At 39.3% G+C, this 18,478-nt stretch overlaps 1 protein-coding gene across 2 annotated transcripts in view; it reads right to left on the reverse strand.

Annotated features, from left to right (window-relative positions):
- Positions 1 to 18,478, reverse strand: part of scn1laa (sodium channel, voltage-gated, type I-like, alpha) — a 70,473-nt gene that overhangs the window by 6,943 nt on the left and 45,052 nt on the right. For both annotated transcript variants that reach the window (XM_067444566.1, XM_067444565.1), the window contains 4 exons: positions 11,160 to 11,292; positions 7,289 to 7,443; positions 6,611 to 6,784; positions 4,836 to 4,958 (listed from right to left, as the gene is read on the reverse strand). In XM_067444566.1, coding sequence (XP_067300667.1) covers positions 4,836 to 4,958; positions 6,611 to 6,784; positions 7,289 to 7,443; positions 11,160 to 11,292 — 585 coding nt within the window. The remainder of the gene's footprint in view (positions 1 to 4,835; positions 4,959 to 6,610; positions 6,785 to 7,288; positions 7,444 to 11,159; positions 11,293 to 18,478) is intronic.

Here is an 18,478-nt window from a genome sequence, read left to right on the forward strand (position 1 = left end):
AATAGCCCTGAACTAGTAATGCGGGGGTCGTCTCATAACCCGTGGACCCCGTATGTCTATTTAATGGTCGCGGGTGCGGGGCGGGTTGTAAAAATATATACAGTGGTGCGGGGCGGGCCAAATAACTTCATAAAAGCGTCCCCGCGGGTTGGTGCAGCACTAACAGTTAACCTAAACACTGCAGGAGGAGTTCACATGCAGGTGTTCTTCTGGCGGCGCGTGTGAAATGTCTTCATCCCAGGTACAGTCAGTGGCATATGTTTCAGCATGTCATATGAATATAATTTCATGGGTTTTATTTTTTTCAAACGCCAAATAATCACGATGCTCACGTTTACAAGCCAGCGTCATTATAGTAGCCTATTGGTTACCGTTTTACAGAATCTATATGATACTTCAGTTCAATGTTTGAGTGGTAGGTAATCACCATAACAAGCAGGACAGCATCGGTCGGGCACGCCTCCTTCAGCTCACGCCGACGAGCAAACGCTGGTCACATGGTGATCCTCGTCCTGCCTTTAATCCCATCACTTTTTCGTTTCCTCTTATTGCTTTCCTCCAACAAAGCCTTTTCTTTCTTATTTGTCTGTGCTGCTTCGGACATGACTATATTATCCGATGAACAAAGTTGGGCTCGCACATCCGAATGTAAGGAAGTGTGGGTGTTGGTGGAAGTGACGTATATGCCGTAAAGCAGTCGAATTTTGTAGTTCTTTTTGTTCTTGGGTTACTACCCGAAACCCGAAGTTTAAAAGTACGATTAAAAACTATACAGACCCCATCAGGCTATGGCAGACGTGTCATTCAACCTATTTTAAGTCGATGTATCATCACAAGAGTGTTGAAAATATATTATGAAGGTTGAAAAGTTACCTAGTGCTGCTTTAAAGGGGTCATGAACTGAGAAATCAAATGTTCCTTGAACTTTCATACTATAAGAATATCCTGTAGTTTCAAAACTGAAAACTTACTTGTTAGTCCAAAAAACAGCTTTTATTGTAACCAAGCCCAGACAACTACTCATTGTGGATCTTTGGCCCGCCCACTGGAGTGTTAGTGAGATGACGAGTAGTGAAGAGCAATACAGGATGGACTACAAATAACGTTACCTTCTAAAGGATCCTAATGCTAGGAATGTGGTTATTTATTTTCAACAATGTGAGTGTCTCAGTTGAGCAGTATTTATTTATATGCGGTACATTTCACTCCGGATTCTGTGCTAAATCGCGCAGGCTTTGCAAACAGACTTTTACAATATGTAATATGACATCATGTAAGTAACCGTGTTAATTCTAATGCCTGATCTGTGACCAGTGATTTATGATAAGTAATGATTCATGTACAGTCAGCTGTTCTTAGTATGAGTCAGTAAACTAAACCAGTGACTAAATGACTTCACTTTGTTTCTCTCAGTAGGATACAGAATAATCTTTATTCAAATTGTACATTTATGAATAATGAAATTACGATGAAAGCGTTCATAAGTGTGCAGAAATCGAGTTACAGTGATTAGATCACTGCATTCATGAGCTCAACATGTCTGTGATCGGCTACAATGCTCATCACTGCAACCTTTCATGCCACTATCTCAATATAATGCCATAGACCTGAATATAATGCTATAATCAACACTTTTAATGGTTAGTTAACCTTGAGGGCTATGATAGTAAAAATGTGCTGTCAGCCAATCACAGCAGTGGGCGTTAACACTAAAGTCTCAGAGCAGACGGACCCCTTCTAACAGAGCAATCAAATCAGAGACTAAAGTTGTAGGAAAAATGCCTTTTATTTCTAAATTATGACCATTTTTGATATAAATATTCTAACACTGTAAATGCACCACAGGAAACATCATAAAACAATGTAGTTCATGACCCCTTTAAAGTTTAACTCAGGGTTTAATGACTATTTTGACAACTGATTGTTGAATGCAATAATGTCTTTTTAACTGAGCAAGTAGAAGTCCATAGGCTTGTTCCAGTCTGGATATTCTCAATAGCACATCTAAAAATTGGAAAGATCGCGGTTCAGATCGTGGATCGAGATTGTTATAGATTGTTATATATAATTTTGGGAAGATCCGTCGTCTACCCCTAATCTGCACTGAAATTAAAGCAGCACACTTTTAAGCCATTTCAGAGCACATTCATCAATATACATCAAAGATACAAAATCAACATGCAACTTTTTAGCTCTTTTACAGGCCTGATATACCTGTAAAACAAAGTGCATCCTGTTTTAATTCTGTAGTTTTGGTAAAGAGAGGAAAACACACGAGTGCAATAAGAAACGGCCCAATGCTTAATGGTTAGCAGTAACAACAACAACAAGACAGCACTGACAAAAAACAGAGGGAAAAGGCTGGGAAAGAAGAAAGAGGAACGGAGAGGGAAAGTTATCAGTGCACGTCGATCTGGTTTAGTTTTGCATTTCGGAGGGTTGTGCAAAGTTCAGAATTCAACAATAGGCTCCATTGAAATTCTGCATCCTTTGTACTACCTCAATTCAATTTCAGGAAACGACTTGCAATTTTAATGCCTCTCAATTAAATTCAGAACGACGCACAACCCTGACAGTTTGGCATGAAAAAGCATGACCTTTAGGAAGTGCCGTGAAGTATTTGTTTACTGTAAACGAACAAACACAAAATGAAATAATAAAACGCATGTTAAAGGCACACAGCAGTAATGACACAACCGGATGCACAGTGCATTTCTAGACACAGTCGATACAAACAAAGAGTAGAGAGGAGAGATCAGTGATTGCCACGTGAGGGAAAGCCATTGCAACATCACATTTATGTGGAAAACGTACGCAAGCGTTTGGTCAATAGCAGCACTATCGACCTCCTGAGCTTATTACATAAAGATGAACGTCAATGCTCCCTGTCATTGCTTGCAATTCACGGCTTATAATTGTTTAGTAAAACACTACAAATGGTGACCGGACACATGATTATATCACAGTACCGATATCTCACACAGATTTTACATTATTTTCATAGTAGAGACCCAACAAATATGTACTTAAAATCAAATAAAGAAATGTATTTATATTACTACTGCATGGGAACATTACAGAGTGTCTGGTTTCTAAATGTCTCTTGATTTTCTATGGTTTCAAACTCCCGCTAGCCTCATCAAACACTGCTTCAGCTTTTTGTACATGAGGTCATGTCAATAAATTGTTCCCACTTTTTTAAGTACCCTTTACTGAAAAATCACACACGTTTCCCAGGATGCTTTGTAACGGTAACCAAGCCTAGGGAAAAGTCACTTAGCTCACTGTTTGACGTTCATCTCAGTGACAAATTAGCCTGAACCCATCCACCATTTTATCTGCTTTGTCTGAAATGAGGAGTTTAAACAGGTTGCTTATTGATCAGGATTATTGGGGATTCATGCTGCGTCACATGTTTAGCTGGAACAATCAAAGGAGGAGACAGAGGAAAAAGCCACAGTGATGATTTACTGTACGGCACACATTTCTCTCTACGCTCTTAAAGCCAACATGAAATCAAATTTGATTCCACTTACTTTCTTAATGCATGTTTATGGTCTCATTGGAAATGATTATGTGCACATTATACAAAAGCAAAACGGAATATTTCAGCGTGTTTGTGGTTTCTCTAATGCCGGTTAATTGTTGCATGACTATTGACCATGTAGCTCAAACAGTAAAGCATGGCACTAGCAACACCAAGGTCATGGGTTTGATTGCCATTGAGTGCATGAAAAAAGCCTTCAAATGCAATGCAGGTCGCTTTGGATAAACTGCATAAATGCAACGCATGAAACTACATTTAACTATATATGAAACTAATAAAATGTTTCATCTTTTTTAGAGTGTTAATTCTATTTTATAAATGATTTATTTATTTTAATATTACATTTTAATAATTATTAGCTTTTCATTAACGCGTAAACCCCCTTTGGTTCTCTCACAAACCCGTTTTAGGAAAACCCTTCTCACTGGTTGTCCTATGTCAGTTTCATGTTGACTTTAATAAGCTGTTCTGCTCAGAGGACTTTATTCAGATGTAACAACTCACACTCCAGTAAACCATTTTATTTTGTAATCATACATTTGAATAGCTTTAAACGTGAAATAATAAAGCTAATTCATCCATTTAACTTATGTTTAACACAATTTTTAACACATTTTTAGCAGAGGAAACTTGTCTAGCTTTAACTAGCCAATAAATTCCTCCTTGCTAATTGGTAACACAATGCTTTGGTAGCATTAGCATAGCACTTGCTAAATGAGAAACGCAATAAAATACATTTAACATGTATCTATTCTCAAACCGAGCTCATGCTCCACTCATCACCATGAAGGTAACCGTACAAAAGCAAAAAATAAAATAAAAAACATAACAAAAACTCTTCTAAACTAGCTAACAAAACATTAAACACTGCTAAATCTCCCACTTAACGTAAATCTTGCACAAAAATATATAATATAACGCTTAGTTTTGGTATTTACTCTCCCTTTTGATTGTGATGGCAAAGCATGCTGGGAAATAAAAATTCCATCCCAGTTTTAGTTCAATTTAAGTTAGTCTAAATGAAAAGAAACAAGTTAATAAAACTCAAAACAATGAAACAACTCAGATGCCTAAAAAAATTCAGTTTTGAGAACACAAAAGAAAAAGAAAGTTCTAAATACTCATAAATGTTCATTTGTCTGAATTAATTGGTTTCATTTGAGTTGGCTCTACTTAAACCAACACATTATTTTGAGCATTAGGGTTTACAGTGTGAACATAGCCTTTGATTGAATAAAGTCCTCTATATTATCAGTTTTACGGCGGAGGCCACATTAAGAGATTTTACCCTCATTCCCTCGAAGCGCGAGAGAGCTCGGAGAGGCCGGAAGGCTCTCAGTGTTCGGAGAGTTTTGATGGCGCCCAGCTCTGAATACTCCAGGGCGTTGGCCACCAGGCTGATCAGAGAGACCTACACACATAAACAGAAGTAATCAGGAGAAAAGCAGGCGTCCTTCCTTCCTGCTCCGATCTCTACCTCCCTGCGGATTCTAATGGGAAATATAGCCTTTTAAATGTACAAATGAGTACTTTGCTCACCCAACTGTTATCAAACAGCATAAACTCAGTCACAAGCACTCACATGCACAACACACACAAAAGCGATCATTTCCAGTCGCTCATTCTCAGCTCACACACAGTTCACTTATGCTCCCTTGCTAATGATGCATTTATAACCACTGGGGGGAAATTACTAAGAATGATTTGATGTTGATGCTGTGCACCTGCTGTCTGCATTGTTTTAGCACCAAATTCACAAAAGGACTCACGTAAGGCTGCAAAATGGCAGACAAAATATGCGGCATTAATGGTGCAGAGTAATAGGGCTAGATTTACTGGCTCCTCAGAATCAAAACCTGCAAGTATGAATAATTATTGATGTATATATTTTCTACTGGGTGTTCAAAATACGTAGTTTTATGTTTTATATTCTGTACGTTTTCAGTTAACTCACATTATTAGTGTCTTACTGAAACACTTCTGCTCATCAGCTGTGCGCCACTATTACCTAAAGAGTCTATTAATTCAGATTGTCTGTCGTTCTTACTATTTTAGGTAGCCTAAAGATAACGGATGGAGCAAGATTTGTTTGACAAACGTTTGTTACGTCAGTCATTCACGTAGTCCTCGGCTAACGTATGCGCTGCTATTGATACAGTTCCCGCATATGCACTGCAGTAAATGAAAAATATACACATGGATTTGTTGATGGATGTACTCTTGTTAATGCTGATGAGGAGGAATTAAAGCTGCAACGTCTCATAATTAACATCAAAATAATAGGTATCCCTGAGAAACGTCCTGCTTAAGTCATCCTTGCGTTGGATTGAATAATTCGGGTTGAATAATTAGTTTCAATGTTTCATCACCGGACTCGCGCTCAGATTGATATGGTAAAATCGACGTTATCATTACTGTCCTTACAGTTTAGGCAATCTCTGAGCTTATCCGGATAAGGATGAAGAAGTTATGGTAAATGGCGGTCAGCTTCCGAAGGTTGAAGACCAATCACAACAGATTTGGCCATCTGACCAATCAGAGCAGAGTAGGCTCTCGGAAAGGAGGGATTTTTAGAGAGATTGATTCATGCATCGAGCCGTCTGAGAATCATTGAACAGTATAGTGATATGCTAAGTATATTATTAAAATGAAAGTGTTTTTTGACTTTTGATGCATGTAAAACTGTTGTAGGAGACTCCAAAACAAAATCAGAAGCCTTTAAAATCACATAATAGGGGCACATTGACAAGGGACCTGTGAACAACTATCACACAACATACAAACAGTTGTGGCTCATCATTGAAATGACATAGTATCAACAATCAAGTGAATGTAAACTTTTAAATGGGGTTATTTGTGTAAATTATTTTATCTTGTGGAATATATAAACAACTGTATGTGAAATAGCTTAATTAGGGCAGCATTATTTTTTAAAATTACTAACATGTTGCAGATTCTGCAAGTTGTATGTAAACTTACGACCAGATTTGTAACTGTAATCTTGTACAGCTCAGTTTGATATCATATACAAGCGTAAAAAAAAGATTCAAAAGCTGAACCTACATCAACAATAACAAAGTCCAGCCAGCACCAGAGATTGGTGAAGTATTTGGCAAATCCATACGCGACCCATTTCAGCAGCATCTCAAGAATGAAGATGTAGGTGAACACTTTATCAGCAAATTCCAGTATGATCTTTACGTTTTTCCTTGATTCAAGGTAAATGTCCTCAAAAGCCTGGAAAACATATGTAAGACGTTAAACTTTTTGTTGTAAGGAAATAATGAATTAAACTACATACATTGTAACAAGCTAAAAAAAAAAAAATCCATCCAGAATAGTGGACAAAATGAGCAAAATGTTGATTATAATCGAGCATAAATGTATTCAATTCCAAAAAGTATTTATACATTCTTTTAAAGATGCACATCAAATATATATATATATATATATATATATATATATATATATATATATATATATATATATATATATATATATAATTATAGATAATATAATCTATTTAGATTATTCTGACACAATAATCTAAGTAGAAAAATACATGGCACATTTTTTATATGCATCTTTAAAACATTTTATAAATAATATTTGGAATGTAATAATTTTATACTCGCATTTAATCAACATTTTGCTCATGTTGTCCCGTTTAGCATCATGTTGATGTCAAACTATTGAAAACTTTGTTGAGTCTCATCAACAAGCAAATGTATTTCCCCTCACCAGAGCGCCACTGCTCAGCAGAATCATGAAGACGATGAAGGTCTCAAACCAGCTGTGCTCCACTATGTTATAGCATGTCTGTCTCAGCAGCCACCATTTCTTCCATATGCCCTTTTCAGCATCCACCTGGCAGCACCGGAACCTTTGGACACAGCCTGAAAATCAAAATAAATATTTTTTTTTAATATTCAAAATTGTGCTAAAAGACAGAAAAAAGGGCTGTTATCTGCCCTTTTGCCAAGTAGGTAGGAAAACCCCATAATGCATTCGGTATTTTGTCATCCAAAGCCAGTCTCGTTCACAGCCGTGTCTGCACAACTTTCAAAGTATACCTGAACGTTGCTTTGTATCGCTCTTTCCGCACTCCTTTTTGACTATTCATCACAGCTGCATATTGCCACCTGCAGTGGTTCCCAACCCTGGTCCTGGATCACCCCAATCTGCACACTTTTGATGTCTCTCTTATCTTACAGATCCATCTGAGGTCTGAGATCAGGGGTGTCCAATCCTGCTCCTGGAGGGACACTGTCCTGCAATTTTTAGCTCCAACCCCAGTTAAACACACCTGAACCAGCTAATCAAGGTCTTATAGGCATACTAGGAACTTCCAGGCAGACCTCTGATCTAGGCTGTGTCTGAAACCTGGAAAATGCTGCCTTCGGAAGAGAAACATTTCAAGGCAGGAAGGCATCAAGGCATCACTTCCAGTCTCCTGAGACACCTTCATCTGATCGATTTTTAAAGGCAGCATATATGTATCCTTCCCTGCCTTTGATATCCCACAATCCTGTGCTTTCCATTCTGTGACGGTTGAGCTGGGAAAAAATGTTGGCTTAATTTACAAAACGTCTAGCCTGTGCTGAAGATACTCCAGAGCTGTGTCCAAAATCACCACCTATACCCTAAATGACTATTCCCTAATAATATGGTTCACTTCAGGGAGTGAATAAAAATGAGTGAATTCGGACACTGAGTGTGCCGGAAGGGCTGCCGCTTTTGCATAGTTTGTTGTTGCTGTTCAGTAATTAACAGATGGATGGATGGATGGATGGATGGATGGATGGGTGGATGGATAGGTGGATGGGTGGATGGATAGGTGGATGGGTGGATGGGTGGATGGATGGATGGATGGATGGATGGATGGATGGATGGATGGATGGATGGATGGATGGATGGATGGATGGATGGATGGATGGATGGATGGATGAGTTGTGCGCGACATTTGACGCGACTCTCATAGTGCATTATGGGTATTCTCTAGCCATTGAGTGCACATCAGGTGCATTGTGAGATTGAATTAGTGCACTTAATATGGTCTACTATGGTTTCACACACCACTACAAATGGCTGTTGTCTCAAACAGAATTCCCTATTTATAGGAGGGCGATTTCAGACACAGTCCAGGGCCTGGATGGAAACCCATGACCTACTGAGTCTTTTTTCACAACATTTACTGATGACGAAAATTACGAAGTATACTTTGGGCTTAACTTTTTTGTTTATAACCCTCTGCCAATCCAACTGTTTGTTTGGTGGGGATACACAAATACAAAAAGTACAATCTGTAGTTTTCACTAAAGCTCTAGAACATTTTGCGTCATCTGGCAAATAAACAGGAATTTCTCAGGAAAGTAACACTGAGAAAGAGTAAACATTGTTCATGTACATATACTACTGACACTGTAATAATACAAAACAGCAAACTTACACTTTAAGTGTTACTTTTTGGGGGGACACTGTTGTGGTGTGGCAAGCAGCGGGGCGAGGGACCGCGAGAGCGGACCGGTGATTAATGTTAACGAGTGCCAGCTGCGTGGCACACCGGTCTCGTCTCGCGGCCATGTGACGGGAGCATAAAAGGAGGAACGAAGGCAGCGGAAGGGGAGAGAGGACCAGGCCTGGAGTTTATGTTTAGTTTTGTTTATGTGTTAGTGGGCAGTCGTCCGTGAGGGGCTGCCCGCGGTTTTACTTTCATTTTGTTTATTTATTTTGAATAAATGTTGTTGAACGTTCGCCGGTTCCCGCCTCCTTCCTTCCCAGCTGCTAACTTCATTACATTGGTGCCGAAACCCGGGAGGAAGGAGGGACGCGCTGTCGGAGAGCCCTCGCTGCTGAGGGGGATCGCGGTGCTGAGGAGTTCGGGCAGCGCGGATGATGAAAGACCGCGAGGGCTGCCCGAGGCGATGGTGCTGGAGCGGGAAAGGTGGGACAGAGACCTCGCTGCCGTGCCCCTGGGTCGAGGTGGGGTGGCTGCCGTCCGAGAGGGAGCGGAGGAGTCGCCGCGCTTGCCGGGGGCCGGAGCCTGCTGCCATCCGCCTGACAGGGGAGGAGCAGGGAGCGCGGGGCTCGCTGCCGGGTCCCTCGAAAGGAGGAATCACCGCCGGCCGCCAGGGGGCGGAGGAGGATCGAGCTGCCCACCAGGCGTCCAGTGCCATCGCACAGCACCGCGAGGAAGAGCCTCTCGGCGGGCGGAGGGCCGAACGGCAGTGTGTCTGGGAACCGGACCATTTTTTTTTTTTTTTTTTTAACGCTCAACAAACATTTATTTAAAGTAAAGAAACAAAATGAAAGTAAAACCGCGGACAGCCCCTCACGGACGACTGCCCACAAACACATAAACAAAACTAAACATAAATTCCAGGCCTGGTCCTCTCTCCCCTTCCGCTGCCTTCGTTCCTCCTTTTATGCTCCCGTCACATGGCCGCGAGACGAGACCGGTGTGCCACGCAGCTGGCACTCGTTAACATTAATCACCGGTCCGCTCTCGCGGTCCTTTGGCTGGTTGCTTGTCATACCACAACTGTAAATCTCATGGTATTTCCCACCGATACTTCTATCTTAAAAATGCTCAAGTTGGGTTGAAAATGGACAAACCCAGAAATTGGGATGTTTGAACCACAGTGAATGAACCCATTCAAACAACCCAATTTCTGGGTTTGTTCCTTTTTAACCTGACTTGAGTTGCTTTTAACCAAAGGTGGACAAAGTAAACTCTATTACTTGAGTAAAAGTAAAAGTACTAATGGTCAAATATTACTCCGTTACAAGTGAAAGTTGTAAAAACTGATTTTTACTCAAGTAAAAGTACAGAAGTATTTGTTTTCAAAAGTACTTAAGTATAAAAGTAAATTTTATACTTAAGCCAAATTTTATGCCAATGCATTATTTTATTATTGTTGACGTACTAGCATACGACTAACTTAAACTAATTTAAATACTTATATATAAGTTACAAAGCTCTTTACAAAGCTGCTGTCACTTTAAGGCCGAACGCACGTATCCAATACTCTAATACACATCTGATATTCTCCCAACTTTACTCTTCTCTTTCTCCCAGGCGTTTATATTTTTTATATTTTATAAGACATGCACCAAGTGTATGCCAACTAAACTAATCTTGATTTTTTTTTTTTAAACTGAAACATACTTTCAAAGTATGGCTATGGGTGCACACACAGTCTTCTTCCATTTTGCTATGAACTGATCAGTGTTCAAAAAAAGTTTGGGAAATGTATATGACTATAAGAGTGATTCCTGATAGACTGTCTGCAACAACAACAACAAAAAACCTTTTAAAGAAGGAAAAAATCATCCACCGCATTTCAGAGCTGCTACAGAAACGACTTTCGACCTAGATAGAAATGTAGTGGAGTAAAAAGTACGATATTTGTCTTTCAAATGTAGTGAAGTAAAATTCATAAGTTTCCAGAAAAAATAATACTCCAGTAAAGTACAGATACTCATTACTCAAGTAAATGTACTTAGTTACTGTCCACCTCTGTTTTTAACCCAGCATTCTTTACAGTGTAATGAATGAAGAACATATTTTGCAACAGTCTTAATACAGTGAACAAACTATTAGCTGAATGACCTGGTGTGAAACAAGCTTCGGGTTCTGTAGATTCCTCAAGTTCGAAGTCCACAGAATCTTCTCCTTCTTTACCCAAGTGTCTGAGGTCCACCGTGCTGCCCTCTGAAGAGCTGGGAGCCACGTCAGACAGCTTCTGCAAGAGCAGCACAGACACATTACACATGTTACTGTGGCAACCGCCGAGGAGGAGATGATACATGTGCACACGGTTTCTGAAGTCAGCCATTTCAGCTGAGTCACTGAGCAAAGCCTGAGAAGTAAGGTTCACTTAGAGTGGTGCCTTGGATATCTACTACATAGACTAGCTCATAGGCATTTCCAAAATGTATAAGCCATGAACCAAGTCATTAAATAATAATACACAAAACTATACATTTAAAATTGAATGCAAAATATAAAAAACATTGAAACTTGAAGTTGAAATTGGATTTACTTCTACTGAAGCACCTACAATCACTTAATCTCTGAGCTCATAGGTCTGTCCTGAATGGTTTGTATAGTGCATTTTGTCTCTCATTACTGCATAATCAAACTTGCTAGGCATTTTAACAATGAACAGCTGATGACAAAGTAAAATTGATTAATGTAAAGTAGATATTTGTAGATATCATGTTACCTTTCTGAAGGCATAATTACATCCCAATTACACATATCATATGTATATTCTTTTTAGCTTGAGATGGCAAGTGCAAATTAGTAAAAAAATTAAGACATTCTTTGTCTGATTGGGAAAATGCCCCCATTTTATAGACTTAATGACCTACTGAGGGATGGGAATCAGCGTTATTATTATTGTGAATTAAAACTAAAACTATTAAAAATTATGGAAGCGTCAATGTGATGTGTTTTCCCCGATACGATAAATCTTTATATTTGAAAGACGATGAGCGATATATTGGTTATATCCAATTTTTTTATATAATATTTGAGAGCCTAATTACAAAAACTAAAATCTCACCATTAAAGTCCATGTCCCATGCACACAGTTATAGCAATGTTCTCACTATAATTTTATGTAGCCTATATGACAAACTTGCTCTGCACATGTTGCACTGAACTGTATTTTCAATTTTTAAAGTTATTCCAATCCTATTTCGAGCGATTCAAACCCATCATGGCGAACAGTGCGCATCTGAAGAGTCTCAGCTAAAATAAATAATACATTTAACATTTCAGCTATAATATATCGGCCTAATTTTCCAATCAGGCAGATTAAAACATTAAATGAAATGAATATAAATCGGCCAATACCGATATGGTGGCCAATATATATGGTGCATCCCTATTATATCCTTATCATCCATCTATAATTGAAACAAAAATGAAATACAATGAAATATAAATATTACATGAAGATTTTGAATGCTTAAATCAGAAATTAAAATGAATAAAATGACTAAAACTGAAATTAAATTAAAGCTATATAGAAATATTTGTAAAAAGAAATAATAAACGACAAATTCCACATAGCAAAATTCCTGTAACTAAAAGTAAAATGGAAAAAGAAAATATAAAAAGAAATGCTCATTCAAAATATTAATAAATGCCTGTAACGTGTATGTTTTGTGTAGATTTAATAAAAACGTTTGTTTCCCTATTCCTTTTGTTTGTCTTCTTCATTACAGCCATGCATTGTGCAATTCTATAATAGTATATCTATAATAATATCATAACACTGATGGGATTTAGTGTTGACAGTCTACCTAAACCAACAAGATTTGAACAGCCTGCAGTGAATGACAGGCATTTAGTGCATTTCTAAAAGATTGTGATGTACGAAACAATTCTAATTTTCATGTTGTGAACTAAACAAACAAAACTAATTAAATGAGTTCAATAAATTAATAATGATACACCTTTCCACACTTAATGCTTATCATTTTAGTAATGAACAAGCCAAAGTCAGCAATAGCTTTATCAAACTTGATTATTTCACTTTTTAATGTGCCATTTCTGAGCAAAACAGAATATTCAAAATGTCTTTATTTTATCCATTAGGAACTGATTTGAGTGTGAAGTGGTCTCTAGTTGACAGTGGATAAAATAAAAGGGGTTCATAATGTCAGCTGATGTTATCAGTCCTTTCAAAGGATGAACATTGTGGATTTTGATTGAAGGTTATAAAGACAAACATTTACATTTATTGTCTCTGGAAGGACATGCCCCAATAGACGGTTCAAAATAAAACCAGCCATGTGTTTTAAAAAAGCAAATAGGGTCATGTTGACTTTAACAGCATGTACCTGCTATGCAAAAATATCCCAAATGTTTACTAGACAGGCTCAATTTGCTTGGAAACTTCCCTAAATCAGTATATGATACTAGTATAACAGCATATTATGAAGGTTGTGCATGTGGTCAAAAGGTACATTGGTGAGGTTTGCTAAAGAAAAAACTGATGCTGATGCAGCTTGTGGAATAATGCCGGCATGCCATGATGAAATCCGTACACAACCAACCATCTTCCTCTGTGATCAAGCTAAAAAAAAAAGCATCTGGATGTCCGAGTCCTTGTTTGGCTCCAAGCCATTTCTGTCTAATGTCATTTTGATAATCAAGGGAAGCAATAATGCCATTGGCTTGCATATCTAATACCTTTTAGTAAAATACATGAAAGATTTGTTTGCTTAACTAATATTCATTTGGCAGGTGTTTTTTTTTTTTTTAATCCAAAGCGACTGCATTCAAGGTAAACATTTTATCAGCTCTTGAATTTCCTCTTGGCATTGCTATAGCACAACCTTCTACCGTTTATTGTACTTGTAAAGTAGACAAAATCTTCAATAAATCAATAGTTGTTAAGCATTATTGGGCTTGTCCAATTGACTTTGACATTAATAATATAATAAATAACCATTTCTTGAATCTCAGCCATGTAGAGCTGTGTATGTACATGCAGAGAGGCCTGAAATCAGAGTAAACTGTGCACCATTATCTAGGACTGAAGATGACATTGATGAATGGCATGAAATGCCTAAACAATCCATTAGGAAGAAACATAATTTTCATGAATGTTAAAAGCTGTCTTTATGGTTAGTTGGGATGCACATGAAAAAGGTCAGGTATCCACTCATTGTAAACCTTGAGATCATCTCAGAAATGCTGCAAAGACAGACCATGTTAAAAGATGCGAGACATAAAACCAAGACAAAACGCTCTCCGTCTTGTCTGGAGCTAAAAAGATTGGTCAGAGTATTAGCATGACAGATAAATCAATAGGAGCAATAATACAGAATCATCTGTTGATGTATTGAAGACCATGAATCAGCGATCATTGCTCTGGTCCAAATTGTAGTGAGCTGCCTTTCTGTCTGCTTTATCATGCTGCAACCCCGTAAGTGACTGATGTAGATTAGAACAGCCTCCTACATGCTCCTCACGCAAACAGCACATAACAACAGATCTTTATAAGGTATACTATTATTTCTAATCTTAATTTCACAGCAAAAATATTAAAAAAGGTTGTCAGCTTCATTTTTAGTAGAGATAAATATCATGGATGCGTTTCAGTGGGGTTTCAGAATTGGTCCTAGTACGGAATCTGTCCTTGTTAAATTATATTTTATTAGAAGTTGACCATCTAAACTGTGTTGATCTGGTCTTATTATTATTATTATTATTATTTTTTTACTATTATTATTATTATTATTATTATTATTATTATTATTATTATTATAATCAACACGTCTTAAGCTTTGTCCACCAGCTCAATGATCCTGTTCCATTATGGGAACGCCTTCTTTACAAATAATGCATACAATAATGTCCTAAGTCTAAAATATAAAAAATATATAAAAGAAAACATGATTCATCAGACCAGGCCTTCTTCCATTTCTTCCACTTAAGTGATACACTGTGTATTCTGACACCTTTCTATTAGAACCAGCATTAACTTCTTAAGCAGTTTGAGCTCCAGTAGCTCGTCTGTTTGATCAGACCACACGGGCCAGCCTTCACTCCCCACGTGCATCAATGAGCCTTGGCCGCCCATGACCCTGCTTCCGGTCCACCACTTCTTCCTTGGAGCACTTTTGATAGATACTGACCACTGCAGACCGGGAACAGCCCACAAGAGCTGCAGTTTTGGAGATGCTCTGACCCAGTCGTCTAGCCATCACAATTTGGCTCTTGTCAAACTCTCTCAAATCCCATCTTTACTGCTTCCAACACATCAACTTCAAGGACAAAATGTTCACTTGCTCAATTTAGCTTCCTGTGGAAGGCATTTTTATTAAACCATTTGTGCCTACACTCTCAAAAAAAAGTTGTAACTGGAGCAGTTCAAAAGGTACACATTTGTACCTAAATAGTGCATATTAGCACCAAAAGTGTACATATTAGTACCTAAATGGTACATATTAGAACCCTTTTAAAGGGTACTATCCCAGAGTTTCAACTGAAAACATTTAACCCTTCACAATCCTTCTAAAGCGATAGATTTTTTTTAATTTTTTATACAAAGAGCTTTGTATATTTCAAATGATCAGTATAAATCTGTATTTTATGCCAAAACCACAGTCCGCCACATTCTCGATTCCCAGCAGGAAGCAAGTAAGCATGTTATCATTAGGGTAACATTCACACTCAGCACTTAAATGGCGGATAATGCAATCTGAAGACTGATATCCCCTGACCTCTCTTCCGTAATGGGCCGGGCTACATGTTGACGTTACCTACAATGCACTCATTGCAATTAACCCGACCGGAGAGGAACTTGACCACAATTACGCCATTGAAATTCAGTGATACAATCAGAAAGCTTTCATTTTTTGGGGCCAAGTACGTGACAATAACTACGCCAAAGGATTGGTTTGATATCATTTGCACTGTTATTGAAGTATTCCTCCCATTTCAAACACATTTGTACACATTTGATAGATGCCTTTATATACAGGGAGGGACATAAAAATGACATTGACCCTCCATTTACACTCAATATCAAACCCATTTGCTAGCACCATGGTCTACAGTTTGAGCTTACGGGGGCAAAGTAGTGCACAACACAATGAAATTTAAAAAACAAAGATAAGTTCACAACGCAAAGAACTCAAGCCACCACAAAACGGAAATGCTCCCGAACACTAGGGGGCTCTCAGTGTGGTAAAGTTGGCATCGTTCTATAGATTGACCAGTCTTACAAAGATATAAACATTGCAATCAGTTTTAAGTGTGTAACCATTGTATATCGACATAAAATAGCAATTCAAAAGCACCTATATGCATTATAGCTGCATATTTATACTCGTGATCGCTTTTACTCGCTTTCATGGCGTCAGGGAACGTTTGCCAATCCCACCATGCAGTGAAACATGTAATTTGTATGAATTAAAATTATTTTTGCACAACATTGGAATTTGAACATTTAAACAAAAAAAGTCATTTTAATGCATACAAATTATACGTTTCAACTGCATGGTGGAATTAGCAGACGTTCCCTTAGGCATCAAGCGCCATGATAGAGACTAAAAGCGTTTTCGAGTATAAATATGCAGCTATAATGCATGTAGGTGATTTTGAATTTATATTAAATGTTGATATACAATTGTTACACACTTAAAACAGATCGTAGTGTTTATATCTTTGTAAGACTGGCGAATCTATAGAACAATGGCACGGAAAACTAACTTTACCGCTCTCAGAGAGCCCCCTAGTGGTCAAAATTTTATTTTAAAATGTATTTGAATAGAAAACGGTGCGTTTTAATTGTGATAACATTTGGCAATATTACTGTTTGATTGTATTTTGGTTTAAATGAATACAGCCTTGGTGAGCAAAAGAAGTGTTTTCAATAAAATTCCAAATAATAAAACGTCTCAGGTTACGTATGTAACCCTAGTTCCCTGAGGGAACGAGACGCTGCGTCGAAACGCTGTGAGAACGCCTCTGCGTTAATGCGTCGTGAAGCGCCTGTAGAACCATTCCATCGGAAAAAAGATCGATCGTCGGCGTGATGACGTCATCGACCGGAAGCTATAAAACGTCCGTGAAAACAAACAGGAACTAACTTCTGATAAAGCCTGAAGTAAGTGATCACGGACACGCCGGGAGTATGGCAGAGCGACGCAGCGTCTCGTTCCCTCAGGGAACTAGGGTTACATACGTAACCTGAGACGTTCCCTTTCGGGGAACTCGAGCTGCGTCGAAACGCTGTGAGAACGCTTATACCCACATCGCCATAGGACCAAGTGTCTCGTATGTGTGAAGCCGAAGCGCACACGGTTACGAGAGTACCTGTGCCCCTACTGTAGATGCCAGGTCTAGTTCGTAGAACCTGACAAAGGTTAAAGGAGACGACCATCCGGCCGCGTTACAAATATCTTGGAGGGAAGCCCCCGATAAAAGTGCTTTTGAAGCAGCCATACCCCTGGTTGAATGCGCCCGGACAGCCAGTGGAGACTGCTGCCCGGCCGCCTCATAAGCAAGTGAGATGGCCTCGACCACCCACTTGCTCATCCTCTGCTTAGATACTGGGGCCCCTTTCTTAGGGGGCCCGAAACAGACAAACAGCTGATCAGTTTTCCTCCACAGGGCAGCTCTGTGGACATAAGTATCTAGCGCCCTGACAGGGCACAGCAGATTCAATCTTTCCTGGTCTGACGTCGTGAAAGGAGGAGGACAGAACGCCTGAAGAGTAATGGGGCCCCGTGGGCTCGTAGGAACCTTGGGGACATAACCCGGCCTGGGATGTAGAAATGCTTTCACCATCCCAGGCGCAAACTCTAAACATGAGGGCCCTACAGACAGGGACTGAATATCTCCTATTCTCTTTAGGGATGAAATAGCCAAAAGGAATACCGTCTTGAGGGTAAGGAACTTATCCGAAACCTCCTCCAAGGGTTCGAATGGAGGCTCGGACAAGCCCCGTAAAACAATGGCTAAGTCCCATGCTGGGACCCTCGAGTGCATCACAGGCCTCAACCTTAAAGTGCCACGAAGGAAGCGTGTAATTAGAGGGTGTCTTCCCAAAGACACTCCACTGAGAGGGACGTGGAAGGCACCCAAGGCCGCCACGTACACCTTTAGTGTGGAGGGGGTCAACCCTGCCGAGAACCTTGCCTGCAGGAACTCCAGCACTGTACCGACCGGGCAGTTAACTGGGTCCCACTGGCGTTCTCTGCACCATGCTGAGAAAAGTCTCCATTTCAAAGCGTACAGCTTCCTTGTGGACGGAGCTCTGGAGTGTAGGATGGTCTCTACGACCTCGGCCGAGAGACCTTCCTCTATGAGCCTAGCCCCCTCAGAGGCCAGGCCCACAGTTTCCACATCTCTGGGCGTGGGTGCAGGAATCTCCCGCCCGCCTGAGAGAGCAGATCCCTCCT

The sequence above is a fragment of the Pseudorasbora parva genome, chromosome 5 (genome assembly GCF_024679245.1).
Source record: "Pseudorasbora parva isolate DD20220531a chromosome 5, ASM2467924v1, whole genome shotgun sequence".
Classification (NCBI taxonomy): Eukaryota; Metazoa; Chordata; class Actinopteri; order Cypriniformes; family Gobionidae; genus Pseudorasbora; species Pseudorasbora parva.